At 44.3% G+C, this 14,672-nt stretch overlaps 1 protein-coding gene and 1 long non-coding RNA gene across 5 annotated transcripts in view; one reads left to right on the forward strand and one right to left on the reverse strand.

Moving 5' to 3' along the window:
* Positions 1 to 14,527, reverse strand: part of LOC135390878 (oxysterol-binding protein-related protein 9-like) — a 32,014-nt gene extending 17,487 nt beyond the window's left edge. For 2 of the 4 annotated variants that reach the window (XM_064620831.1, XM_064620830.1), the window contains exons 1-5: positions 14,388 to 14,527; positions 13,524 to 13,574; positions 13,212 to 13,290; positions 13,005 to 13,090; positions 12,820 to 12,924 (exon numbers count right to left, since the gene is read on the reverse strand). In XM_064620831.1, coding sequence (XP_064476901.1) covers positions 12,820 to 12,924; positions 13,005 to 13,090; positions 13,212 to 13,290; positions 13,524 to 13,574; positions 14,388 to 14,501 — 435 coding nt within the window. In that variant the 5' untranslated portion in view covers positions 14,502 to 14,527. Of the gene's footprint in view, positions 1 to 12,819; positions 12,925 to 13,004; positions 13,091 to 13,211; positions 13,291 to 13,523; positions 13,575 to 13,622; positions 13,737 to 14,219; positions 14,266 to 14,387 lie in introns of those variants that run through there. The other 2 variants (XM_064620833.1, XM_064620832.1) reach the window with 2 other exon arrangements.
* Positions 4 to 5,853, forward strand: LOC135390879 (uncharacterized). Its single transcript, XR_010421832.1, has 3 exons — positions 4 to 355; positions 1,408 to 1,600; positions 4,768 to 5,853. It is a non-coding gene; the product is annotated as an uncharacterized LOC135390879 (long non-coding RNA).
* Positions 14,528 to 14,672: the final 145 nt, after the last annotated feature.

A 14,672-nucleotide genomic window follows, 5' to 3' on the forward strand; every position in this document is an offset into this window, starting at 1 on the left:
CGATGCGATATGGATCGGGTAACGAAAAATGTGTGAAGTACTCATGCTTTAAAGTGCAGGGCCAGGCGCTGTCGGGGGAACGTAGCACCGAAACCAAAAAAATAAGAACAAGCTGCCCTGGTGGCCAGACGAGAAGCGCAGCGCGCCGCTCAAAGCGGCCAATTTGCGACGCGTGCCAGGAGCACGCTACAGACCAGGGTATTCCTTCGTACAAGCGTGCTCATGCGCGCCGCGGAAATGTAGTTCGCCTGTGTCTGTGTGGCGGCTTCGCGCTTCACTACGCCTGTGTGAGCCTCACGCACCTTTTGCAGCAGACTCCGTTGTCTTCTGTCTCTGTGTTGATGTTATTATGCAGGTTGTGCATTTATTATTGTGTGTGTGTGTGTCTGCACGTATGCTTTTCTGTCGTTCTATATTCCGGTAATTCCTTGGGTACTTTCTCTGCTGTTAACGTAATGGTGCAACTCATTAGGTGCGCCAAATAAGCAACACTACTAACTCACGTTTGTGTTGAAAATCTTTGAGCATATAGTGGAGATAAGTTTACAATAAACTTGCTTCAAACACAGTAAGTAATAATTGTACTGTATTGCACGGAATGTTCACAGTTAACTGAAACCGTCTTGTTGTAATAATAAAGGTAGAAGCACCAATTAACGAAATATGTTTGCTCTGTAGTCATTTCAAGTCTTGTAGCACCATATTAGATTCGTCCTTTGCACTTCTTTTGTTTTCGTGTGCACAAAAGCTGACGCTGCTTGACAACCTTTTTGTTGGGTGGAATGTAATCATGATCTCCCAAGTAAATTGCTTTAGGGGGCAGATTGGCAGCGAGCTCCTCATGCACTTTCACGCTTAGTTCAAGAGCATCTTCAAGTACAGTCTGCAGTGCTTCCAAATCCTTGGGGGGAGTACGCGTATCTGATGATGCCAAGAGTTTTGCAGTTTCTTTGTTGATTTGACTCGTTCTTTTTACGAGCTCCTCAAAGGAAATTCTGCTAGTTGAAGGGCCTTCAAGTGAACTTACTTCGTCTTGTTCAATGTGCACTGCTTGTGAAGAATCATGTGACTGGTCATACTTCTCATTCTGTATGAATGCTGGTGGGGGCAGTGCATGATGTTGTAAAGCATCGTTGCCAAGTTTCATCAAACATGCATGAATGTGCTTGCACATTATCTTGCAAGGGCATGAACATGTATATTGATGAATGCAAGTGTTACACATATTGCACTTTCTTTGGCACGTGTCGTGTGATGGATCAGCCTTGCACACTTCATAGGTTGCATCTTCGCTTCTGACAAGCCAGCCGCATTCTACTGCTTTGATGCGGTCACTTTCAATGTTGCGTCCCCTTTGATGTGCTTGAAAAATACGTGTCTGCTCTTTTGTTATCTTTCCTTTTGTAGCTTTACGTAGCTGATCAAAATTCTTCGAGGATGACACTGCCAGAAGAGTGTGTACCAACTTGTCCAACCTCCTGTTTACTCTGCCATCAAGGAAAAAGTACTTCAGCACACGGTGAAATGACTCCACCTTCATATTTGTGTTGACATCAGACCCTGTACGGAAGGCATGTGCCCATTCTTCTGACCTCTTAGAGTAAGTTGCTTCAAAGTAGTCAGCAAACTTTTTAGTTCCCTTGACTTCCTTGAGGTCAGTGAGGAACTTTGCCATGAGCTTGTTGTGCATTTGTGGATCAGGCTCATTGTGCAGAGCAAGTAGTTGCTTTTCCACACCCTCTTTATATTCCTTTTCCACGCAGCTAAGCTTTGTGTTCCAGGCTCTTTTGACGTGCCATTCACATAACAGCTTGTGGGGTTTGGGGCTGTCAATAAACGTTTCGATCCAGGCCTTGTAAAAGTGTCCTGCATCATCAGACATGAAGAACTTTGGGGATAGATTCCCCACATTGCTCTTAACAGCTTTATAAAAGTTGAGCAGGACGCCCTTTGTTTCGTGGTTTGATATGCACCATGCCACGGGTACTCCCTCACCAGCGGCGTCCACAACAAGGATTGTCAACAGTCCAAACTTGTGCTTATTGGTTCCATGGGTGCTGTCAACGCATACCACATTGTCACCACATTTTTTCAGCATTTCCTTTTGGAACTTTGTCTGGAGCACAAAAATGAAATCGTTCTCAGCAAGGTGGTTGCAATCTGCACCTTGTGGCTCACCTTGGAACTTTGAAATTAGCACAGGATTATAATCTGCACTCTTGAATTTCTCAATAAACATTTCGAGACTTTTGCATTCATCTGGGTGCAGCTTCCACGGTTCCAAGTGTTCAGATGCAGCAAGGTTTCGTACATCCTGTGATGTTATTAGGTGCACTCTTTGGAAGTCCTCTTCGCATGTTGGGAACTCGCCTCTCATATTCTGAACAATTTGATTAATAGGCACTCCTATCTGTATTTCATCTTTCATTCTTTTCTTGTCCACTGCTGATAGTGACAAGTGCTCAACATCGAGGTGATGATTGTAGTGGGTGAGACACCCTGTTGTTTTCACAGTCTTCGTGGTCAAGTCTTCTCTAACATTTATGTATGCCGTACATGCTGTTCCAATCTTACAAGTGCCTTGTGATTTAATTTGACGCTTCCTGTCAAGTTTAAGACTGCTGGAGCCGGAACGGTTGCAGTGGTAATTTATGGTCTTGTAAGCTCTATCTGTGCGAGACTTGACTCGCGAGAATTTGGACTTTTTGGAAACTGATATCTTGTCTAGCCAGTCCTTGAACTGGGCCATTGAGTCAAAGTGTTCATCTACCATCTCCATGGAGATTGCATGTACTTGAGACAGGTGACTCCTCAAAGAATCTTTCCTGTTGGTGGTGAAAGAACAGGCTCCTTCAGCACACTTCAGTTCGTTAGTGCTTTGGCATGGTTGAGAAGCAAGCTTGTGAACAGTCTTTTTGTGCCTTGCCAGGTTCGACTTGCTTGCGAAAGATTTGTCACAATACAGGCAACAAAGTGTTTCTCGCACCGGTTGCATTGTGCACACTTAGGTCTGCGCACTTATCAAGCTATTTTCTGCCTCACTTGCTTGGGTGAGCAATGTACAAGCCGCTTCTGGTCGGTCCGAAGTTGAAACATGAAACTTCGCATTTGCCGCGCACGAAACCGAAACTGATGCTCAGTGATCGAATACGCGAGGAAATTTATGTTTGTGGAATTGTTGAAGCAACTGATGCCAACATTGCTGGCTTTGTTGCAATTACGTTTTTATTAGATAGAGTGGGCAATAAAAAACGGTGAAAATTAGAACTTCCCAACTGCGTAGAGGCGGACAGCGACATTCGGATTGTGTTTCCGTTTTCATCTTAATCCCACTAGTCCGGTTGGAATGATTCGGCTGCTCTGAATGCTTCCCAAGTTTTCCAAAGTATGAAGTTGTTGGTCGTTTTCTTTGGGATCGTAGTTTGGGAGGCTTATGTCCCATCGGTTTTTGCTGTAACGAACGACTGTGACAAACAAATTTAGCAACGTGTGTCCAAGTCGTGTGTACGTTATGCAGTCGGTTGTATCACACAGGTTGAAGAGCTCAGTAGTTATTCATTACACAACGTTTGGCAGTTTTGTGTATCAGATCTTTCGCTACATTTCGCTACAGTGGTACAAATTCAAGAACGGTGCCTCTATTACGATGTACACTTCACGAATACGTCGATTTTCCTCAGTTGTCGCAATTACTTCTTTCATTGTTGAATGAGAAGTGTATATCAGTCTCAGATGAGCTTAAACGATGGCTAAACAAAAACTGGTTTAATGCATGGTCCTTGATATATCGCCTTCCATACCGAGACTGCGGGAGGTGGCAAGGGCTGTGCTGTTTCTCTGGGTTTTCCGGTAGACTTTCCAGACGAATATGTTGGCACAGCTTCACCTGAAGTCTGCCCAGGGCGTATACTACCCCCCCCCCCCCCTTTCTCAATGTGTGTATACGCCGCTAATAGCCACAGTGTGCTTCATGGCACTAACAGAACTAAAAAAAAAAAGGGAAACTGCCACAACCAGTACCATTGTGATAAAACCTGCAGTCTAATGAAATTCGATACCATGATAGTGAAAATGACATGTTATCACAGCTATGACAGTGAATAAACTTGCCCTACCACTACTGACAACTACTTCAGGTATATTTTGAAATATCTGCAGTTCCTGCTCACTAACTTACAAACTGTAAAAACAAAATTCTATGCATGACAGCAACATAACCAGAAAAATATTTCGGGTGATGTTGCACAGGTACTTTACATACAGATAGTTTTACCCTGTGCTCTCCTCCCAGATGCACTATCAAGGCACCTTTCTCGGTCATTGCAGTTACCAAATGTTGTACAGCACACTGGCGGACTAACAAACTTGACAGCAAGGTGTTGCTTGTAATACACTTGTCTAAAATCATTAGTCAGCAGTTCAGCTGCCCATACCGCTTTGGTCGTCTTCCGGGTTGCAGTGTACCATTACGGTAGTGTACCGGGCAAGTTGGTATGGATCCATCGTAGTAAACTAGCACGGCAACGAGGACTGACAGGGGAGAGGATAAACACTGAGCACAGCGTTTGTCTTCTCCCCTGTCAGTTGCAGTGCTAGTTTACTATACCATGGTGTACCATTATTATGTTTGGGGGTCGATCATGTGCCACACCATTAGACAAGGTTTGTTCAAGGTTGACTGAGACTTTTATTTTCAGACATCAAAGGGAAAGCACCAAACTACATCAGCTTTTGAAGGTATACCTAATGTACGTCCATTTCTATCAGTGTGCAGGCTCCCTGATGCATTTTGTGTGAAAAGAGCTGAACCGCCCTGCAGGGTATCTTCACAGAGTGCTTCACTGGTCTTGGACTCTCCTGCTTCTTTCAACAACTGATAGTCACCCATGACTAAGGCTGAATAATAAGGTGTTTTCCCCAGTCTCAGGGTTTGTTATGAAGATCAATTATCACCAGCTCGCCTGCTTTCTCACCACTCTTTACAATAAGGTGTATAAGCTTTAAACTTTCAGCAGACTTCGGCCAAAGTTACTACTGTCATATTGGCAGTGTGGGAATGGGCACTGTGATGGAGAAGAGTAATTTCTCTAGGGAACACCTCTGACCTTTTTTGCAGAAAGTACGTACAGGCTTACCCTCATGTCTGCAATAATGCTGGACATTAATCAGAACTCTTTCTTACAACAATCTGTGTGGATAACACGGCCTGCATCGAAGGGCAATACCTCCAGCCTCATCACAAGAGAGCACGAGGCAGGGGTGGCACCTTGCGTCGCCATGCTATGGAGCTTCCTTTTATTTAAATGAATACTCATTCCCGTGACATTCTCCCACAGCAACAGATACCACTCGACGCCATGACAGCTGCAAGTGCACAAAGTACACATCGCACACTCAAGAAGGACTGCATTATGTTTGCCCAAAGTTTCATTGTGCAGCACTTATTTGCTTTCTTATGCACAGAAGTCTCAATCAGCCTTGCGCTATTGTATCAACCTTGTACTATTTTGGGATACAAAATCCTGCAGCAGCTCTGGAGGTTTGAGATGGTATAAATCAGGACTTGTCAATATCAGACAAGTATGTCGCAAGTGGAACATTGTATGGTGGGTGTGGTACCCTGTACCGTATCTAAATGCCATGGATTTGGGACAGTAATATCCTCGGGTACCATTTCAAGGCACTAGTCCTGCACAGAGTGGCACAGGGGAGGGATATAAATTTGTTGAAGCGGGAAGGACAGCGTGGCACAGCAGAAAAGTGCACTCGTTGCATTTACCGTACATGAATACCATCACATATTTTGCACTGACAATCTCATGTCAGGGATGATTGGCAAGCACTGTTTGACTAGAAAAAAATTATCAGGGATGGTTGGACATGACATGCTGGTTCAGACATGTGACAAGACATTTCGGTTCATTTATTCTGCAGTTAAAGGTCTAAAAACATTACACAGGGGAAACACGTATAGAACACAATTCTACAAACATGAACATATATGTGGCACCCTATCAGGAAGAGCATTTGAAGTATTTTAATGAGTTAGAAGTTGTTAGCAATCTGTTTAATGCTTGCTTAGGTAGCACAGAAGACATTTTCAACACCCTGTTTTCTTTGTGTCAAACAGTTAAGTAGCCTAGCAAAATATACATTTTAAAGTACACTGCAAGAAGCCACCCCATCATGACTCCTAAATAAAATACAGTGGCCTAGTATACCAGTGTTCCATACCCATCTTTTTAGTGTGTCATTATTGTGCTTAGTGAGAAAATTAAGATGAGGCCATCTTACCCTTCACATTAGTTACATTGTTAGTTTACCAAAGTACATGTAAAGACTAGGTTGCTGTGTCCGTACAGTGTTGAGGTTCATGAACCACAGGAGGTGCTCACATGCATACATTATGCCTCACACAGACAGCAGCAATATGCCGGGCAAGGGCAAAAAGGTTACTTGAAAATCTCAGTTTATTCTAAATTCTTCATAAATTTTTTTGAGAGTCTAGCTTCCTTCTGTTCTGTGGTCAAGGGCCTAGAATAGGTGATTGTAGGCCACATGGGGCCCTCTGGCTGTGTGTTTGAGACCACTGGTTTAGAGAAACATAGTCTGCTACACAGCTTTTATTTGCTGCTCAGCTGGGGCCTTATTCCCATCAAAGTAGTCGACCTTGATTACTTTGTGTCTTTGCCTGTCATTGGTCATTACGGGAAGGCACCGTGACGACCAATGACACACGAGACACAAAGTAATTGAGGCCGATTACTTTGACGAGAATAGGGCCCCTGTTCCCTTCTATCAGAGCTGTACACGTTACCAAAAAATAGTAACTAAATACGTTACCCGATACTCACAAATAAAAGGAACGTGTTCTCATTACTTGGAAGTAACGACTTACTTCTATACGTTACATTTGCATACCAGACAGCAGGAATACGAAAGCATCGCCTATCTATATCGCCTACATATGTTGTCTTGTATGTTGTATTGTCTCATGTACACTGTCGACTTGCGCTTGCATCAAATAAGCCCAAGGCTATGTACACCATACGAAGAACAGTGTTGAAGGCGGTGATCCGTAAGAGGGATTTTCAGGAAAAAAGCCGAGTTCATTCACAAGGTGGCTTTCACATGATCATTGACATGAGTTCCCGAGTAGAGAGACAAAGCACTAAACGCCCCGAGCGCAGTGAATACTTGACAGAAGGAACACATTGAGTGTATTGAAATGCTGTGGACACTATAGAGCAATGTGAAAGGCATTGCCTTCTGGTATCCTCTTTTGCTGGGGATTTTTCCGCATGCTGGAGCCGCGTGGAATACCGCCATGTGCGCCGGAAAAACCACAACTGGCTGTCGTGGTTGGTGACAGTGAGCAAAAAGAAGGAATGAGTAACTTGCAGTAGCGCGTTACCAATTTTTGTAACTAAGTATGTTCCTAGTTATCTTTTTTAGAAAGTAACCAAGTCATTACTTAGTTACCAAAAACACTAACGCGTTACCGAGTAATGCGTTATACACAGCTTTGCCATCTGTCCCGAATTGTTCTGAGGTAACTGGTTTACTGGCTATAGAAGGGGTCGCAGCCCAATCTGCTGAATCCCTTGTTGAACTCCACGAGCCGAGCCAAGGGAGAAATGCGCGTGGTGGTGATTCGGCACTATTTTTTTCCTGGGAAAAAGTTTGCATACATCGATACTTGTGCTAGTCGGGAAGGTAGTGCACCGATCTCCAGCAGGTGTCTCAAACTGAAAATATTTTAGACGGCCTTCCGTGCTCCTTTAAATAGCTCCCTGCTCTGTAACTCTTGCTTTATTTTTTGGGAGGTTATTAAACTTTATCTCGACTGTCCGTTATATTGTGTACTGTGGAGAAGAAGTTGACAACCATATGCTGGCAAGTATGCAGCCCCGTGTTAGAGTGCCCAATTCAAGAGTCTAAGTGTTCGTTCTTTGAGATGGACACTCTAGTATTGCAACTGTGGATGCTCAGATGGGAGATGGTTGCCCGTGGAACAAAGGCAAAGCGAAATAAAAGGGCACAAGCAAGCTGGTGTACACTAGAGAGTGGTGACATTTCCTCAAAGAAATACTACCACCCTCTGAAGGAAGTAGGATGTGCTACCTTCAAATCGGAAGTCACGAAAATCATGACATTTACCTTTTGTGAAAGTGTAAAAGTGCTCTAAGTGTTTTTCCAGCATGTTATTTCCCTGCTTCAGAAATTTGTGCTATAAGTTACGTTTCGGCAAACAGAGAGATAAAATTGTATTTCTGACAAGCAATCTGACAACACATTTTACTGCAAAGGCTTCCTATTACAATGTTCCCAGAGCATTTGTCTGATACAAGGCTGACTCGAGGCACGTGCAGCTGGTGTGATTGCACCAGGCCCTATGCGTCGGACAAACAACGCCGAATAAAGCGGAAAAGATACCACTCCCAAAGCCCACCGCACTATCCACTACACCAGAGATCAGACACGCAGTGCTCTTAATTGAGGAAAAGTGGTGGTTGACGAGAATCGGTTGACTTATTAGACATTATTTTGGAATTGAGAAAATAAGGAAAGGAAAATAGCTTTGTGAGTTTGTAAATATGTACCTAATGCTACCCAACAGTTTTGTACTCATATAAAAAAGTGTAAAATAGGCCATTAAAGGAGCTAGGAACTGTATAAAGAGAGCCCACCGAGAGTGTCTGCTCCAAACGGCGATTTCAACGTGTTGTCTGTGACACCTTTTGTATATAGGTGAATTTGAGAGGTGCGTATCTTCAGCACATAGCACGCTCTTAGCCAACCATTTTCCCGAATGACAACGTTCTCGCCCATGATTTGTTGATAATGAGAGGCGGAGCCTATTATGTATCTATTATGCGCGGCTACAAAATTGGCTACGCCTCCCGCTTTCAACAAATCAGAGACGAGAACGTTGTCATTCGGGATGATGGTTGGCTAGGGGCGTGACGTGTAGTGAAGTTCATCTTGGAGAGGGTAAAGCAGAACGTTATGTGTACCTCCGCTTTGGCGTCTGATTGGGTGCTACAATTCTTCAGATGACGTAACGATGGATAGAGGTATCTGGACGGCGGTGCGTCTACTCGCCCAAATACGAAACAGAGTGTGTTTTTGTATCAACGCTGCACAAGTTATGAAGGAGAAGAATTGAACAATAAATTGTAAATAGAATGAAGCGTAGAAGAACAATATTACATCTATTAAACCTGTAACTAAATACATGCAGATAGGAGTTCTTACCTCCTTTAAGTAGAGTGCACAAAAGTGTAGTAAATATTTTGTGGTACTGCTAAGCATTTTGTTATGGTGTTGCTGTTCTTCCACCTCACCAAGGGAGACTGGCCAAAGCTAAGCAACTCTGGCCATGATGCAGTTTTCTAGTCTTTTGTTTTTTGTGCTTCGATAGTTTTCATATCGGGGCCCGGCGCTTGCCTTGGGACAGCCCAGGTATCACATTATCTGGGAGTGTTGTGAAACCTCGAAGTGGCACTTGCCATGCTGGTATCTGTTGAACAATCTATTCAATGTGTCGTTACCAGTGAGCCAAGCTTAGTTTTACTTCACAATGACTATTTATATGTGGGACAGCCCCACACTCATGCATGTATGGCGTTGTGGGGCTACTTTATCTGCACCCACCCTGTACATCTATTACGTGAAGATTCGCTCCTTTTTTTCCACACGTCGTGCTGGCGTAATGCAAATTCTTTCCTGACACGGAAGCAATTATGTAGCTAACAGCCAAAGAGCAACACTATCTTTCAAATTCCGGGCGGTAAAATACTGAATAAACAACAAAATAAGTTTACCATAAATGAAGAAGTCTAGGGATTCTTCTGGTCGAAGTTAATATTTTGTAACGTGCAGATGAAATGCAACTCACAAGTAAATGGGATAAACGCCAGAAGCGCCGATTGCACGACGCACATTACCACGTTCTTTGACCCAGCTCGCCTGGGTGTTCATATGTTTATGTGGGCCACTGATTCTGAACTTGCACCGCTTGAACGATGAAAGATGAAAGTCACTGAAAAGGTTAGCCAGCTGTAGGGATCGAACCCACATCTTCAACAGGTGCCGCTTGCGTTGATTTCCGTCGTATGAATGTGTGTATGAGTGAGCTAAAATGTAAGAGTGAAAGGAGGGTGAGTGAGACTGAGTGGCTGGTTTGTCGTCCCTTCAGATGACGCACCCCGAAAGTCGCTGGAGAGGTGTGTTAGCTTAGCTCAATTGGTAGAACCCTGGACCGGTAATCCAGAAGATGTGGGTTCGATCCCTACAGCTGGCTAACCTTTTCAGTACGAAGGGAGTTGCCTCAGGACAGAAGCCGCCGATATTTCGAACAGAGACTGTTCTTCTTCTGGGCCCAGAGCGGGCCTTCTGAGCCCAGAAGAAGAACAGTCTCTGTTCGAAATATCGGCGGCTTCTGTCCTGAGGCAACTCCCTTCCTACATTCTACCGGTTCGCTGGATTTCTACCCATCTAACCTTTTCAGTGACTTTCATATTTCATCGTTGATTTCTTAGGCAATTTGAGGCTTTGTTTGTATCTGTCCCTTGTATGTTGTTCCAGCCTCAGAACATCAGTTTATCTCTTGCACCGCTTGCCTGTGTTCTCTACGTCTACGCCCGTCAGCTCGCAACTACAGGAACTGTAACTGCTGCGTGCCACGTACCACACCTTCATCACAAGCACAAATCATCATATCGAGCACATTTTCTAAGGCGGAATGTAATTGTTCTGAGGCTTCAATATACGAACATAACACAAGCCTCAAGTTGCCTCAGGGGAAACGGTGTACTGAAAATCCGATAAGATGGCTGGCTTTTCAGAGTCTGCGGCAAGTGTCACCCTCCAAACAATTCTAATCGAAACTACTCCAAAGTCAAAACCGTCTACACAGAAATCATCCAAACTACTTGAAAGGAGTAGAAGGGTGCTGCAAGGAGGACGATATCCGAGACACACCACACAGGTTCCGTACTCTTTTGTAAGTCAATAATAAATAAACAAAACACACGCCCGCACAGGTTTGGTCCCCTTTTGCAGGTCAATAAGAAATCAGCAAAACACACACACGCACAATATTTCCCAAGCGATTTCTCAAACGCAAAATTAAGTAGACATTCCATACTACGCCAGCACAGCTGGCACAGCCCAGCTCCAGCGTACTGTTCTATTTCTTTCGGCGCGGCAGTGAAATGGCTCAAATCTCGACCAATCGTTGTTACGGACTACATTACAGAGCGCAACTGTTGCATCTTTGTGTGTGACGCGTCAGGAGCACCCTTGGATCTAATGTCCTGTCGCGTGCCACGCTCCGCCGCGCCATCTGCGCTCAGTACAGCAGCTGTTAGTTCTGTTTTGTTTCTATTCTCAATCGGCATCGTACGCTTTTGGCTTTCGTTCGAGTGGCATATTTCGTGCCAAAAATGAAAAAAGGCAACGCAGCACCAAACGAGGCCGTGATATTAACGAGGATAACGAAGCAATCTATGCGGCATTCTCGAAGACGAAGCACGAAAGCTTCGATCGTCGCAGTTTTGTGCGAAAAAATATGCAGATTGCATCTCAATCTACGGAATATAAATGCACAAAATAATGGCTCCACAGTAAAGCTACGAATGAGGAATTATTCTCTTGCCAGGATTTGCATCTCCTCTTGCGAGTCTTGCTACAAATTTTTGCAATTTTTCCAGCCCCCCCCCCCCCCCCAAAGATACCTTCGACCACCTCCCAGAAATACCTGCCAGATAGGCCGACAGATATGGGTGTCACACCCACTCCAGGTTATTACCCCTACCACACACAACATATGACGCATTACCGATTCATTCTGGGCGTACCTACTTATCACACTGTTATCAGCTAGACATTCTCCCTAGCATTTATTTAGCAGATAAGGTGCTATGATAGCGGAGATGCTGAGTCTGAATTATTTCCCAGAACAGACAATGAAATAGGATACTCAGTCCTCACTGTAAGAGGTGATGCATCAGCTTCCCATATTGCTCGGGGTATCTTTGAAGTGGGCCCCGGTCACACACGACAGCAAATGGCTAGGAGCACTGGGGAAGCGACACTGGGCTGGCATTTTTTCTCTTAATTTTTTTTATAGCAACTTGCCGCCCTCGCGGCAGGCAGCAGCAGAATATCACCGCCATTCCTCTCAGCTCCCCAAATTGCAACACGGTTCAGTTGTAGGCTAACAATGGGACCACAGATATATAAGTGCAAACCTTGTCAGGGCGCATGAGTGCCCAAAACTATAGGTAGTATTGATAAGAAGGCTATTCCTAATCATATTTTAATTATCACTGCTACACCATACCACTATGTGAGACTGCTATATGACTGGACAGTCTTTGCTATATATACCTGCCACAAGACGAACGTCATGCTTACATAAATTTGATGCGCATTTTCTGTCATTTGTGGCATTTATATTGGTGGATTGCAAGGTTCATTAATGCTCTACAAATAATCCGAGACCACTAACCACGCATCCCACTGATGCACAGCCCAATTGCGAAAGAGAGAAAAAGCGTGGGGGGTGGTATACCAAACTTCTCAAGTGGCATCTGAAGACACACGACAAGGAGAAGCAAAGGAGTGCCAAAGCATGCCAAAACAACAGACATGGCATTGCGTACGGCATCTATACACAACTTGCAATCAGATACGAGCCTCATCTCAAAATCAGCTGACGGCTCCAGATTGTCCCCGTAGGTATTATGCCTCACACATGTAAGTCATAAAACGGACTGGGAAGGGCAACAATACTTTTTTTGTTTTCTTTACCCTGATTTGTTCAATGAGCAACTGGAGGTAGGAATCCGCCTCGGTGAGCTTGGTGTCGAAGTTCCGCTGCGTTGGTGCCACCATGCTCGTCTGCTCCCACATGCGCTGCACATCACACCATGTCACATCACGTCACCTCACGCCACAGTTGGAATAAGATGAAAGCAAACCGAACAGCAACTTACGGCGTTTGGCTGGCGTTGGAGGGTGTGCCGCTGAATCGTCTCTTCCAATGCCCGTACCCACCGTTCCCGTTCTTCCGCGTCGCGAGCTACAAAATATTTTTGCCAATATCAATAGTCTTGGTGCACGACTGTTGCCGCTGTTGTGTAAGTGCATACAGATAATCATCCCGAGCGCAATTAAATTACGGAACTGTGTTATATTCGTACCTTGGAAATGAAATGTCTTCCGATCAACCCGTATTGCAAAGGTGCTGTCATCCTCACCATCAATGCCGATTACGGCACCCTGGAAGTGAACAGAAGGAATGCAACATGTTTTCTTTAAGTGTAACCTTTCAGAAGAATAATTAAGCCTTCAGCATTTTAAACTTACAAGACAAGTGTAACAATAAAAAAGCTGTTTCTTACACCGACTGTGCAAAATTATACTTTACTATGCACATGTCTAAACACATATCCAATTTGATTAACTCGCGAACTATGTTGCGGCATTCTAATGACTGTTTGCCATCAACCTACTTGAAGCCGAACACAGCCTCGCCTGGCTCCACGGGCCATGTTCTCCTTCGACTGAAATATAAGAGATTAGAAAAAGACAGAATTAATTGCAACTTGTACCTGCTGGCTCCATTTTTCTCGCTACAAACATGATCAGGCACAAGAAGAGTATGTATGGCTATATGTGCATGGTGATAAGTTATCACAGACGTGGCAATAGCCTCATGAATGCACTTCGTTTGGGCTGCTCCCAGAGCAACCGGCAAGAAGAACCTTATCGCAGCTTTGCGCCCCTATCTGAACGTTTATTGGGCTCACACTTCTGTAAACACATAGGAACAGGGTGTCCTGCGTCAGAAATTACTTTATAACCGTAACACCACAGAAAGGCGCTCTTGTTTTTACGCCTACGCCTAAAGTGTGCACAAGGATTCCCTCTTCTGACAAGTTGTTACCGTAGCAACGCTTTCTCACAACTTTTGCAATGTAATGCCGTTTGCAGTTTGCCAGACTTGGTGGGCTGCAGAGATGCGTGCGCTCGCTCTAAATTTTCAGTACTCTGTAGTACTGATCCGTGGGCGAGTTTACGCCTTCGTACGTCTAAGTCTCGTGATTTGGCTAACCTATTTTCGTTTCACACGTTTTCAAACACCCGTACCTTGCGTAATCTATCTAATTAAATCAATTTATCTCATGACATATTGCGCGTAAGCCCACCGAAATACTTGTGTAGGGTACGTGTAACTTCGAGGTGGTAGAGGGGCTCTTCTAACGACTACGCAATGCAATCATTATGCGTAAAAGGGGTGGGTGCACCTCGGCGGTGGACGACCATAACCGTGTGCCGGTAGTGCACCCTGTAAAATGTTGTAAAATTATACGCACGGTGTAGTAGGAAAGCAGGCCAGCGTTGTCGTCCAGGACAAACCATCTGTATTGCCATCCTTTCATAACATTTGTCCATTTACTAAGCGGCCCTTCCACACTAGTCGCGGCCATCTTTTTTGGGCCACTAAATGATTTTGTTTTCCGCGAAAATACAGCACTGGTACGGAAACTCTAGTGAACTGCAGAAAGATGCATACGTTAGAAATTTTCTTATTGTTTAATTTTAAAAGGAAAAAAAAGCAGGCTCAGGGTTCGAAAAAAAACTTAAATGTTTTTAAAGTT

Source organism: Ornithodoros turicata, chromosome 4 (genome assembly GCF_037126465.1).
Source record: "Ornithodoros turicata isolate Travis chromosome 4, ASM3712646v1, whole genome shotgun sequence".
NCBI classification, from domain to species: domain Eukaryota; kingdom Metazoa; phylum Arthropoda; class Arachnida; order Ixodida; family Argasidae; genus Ornithodoros; species Ornithodoros turicata.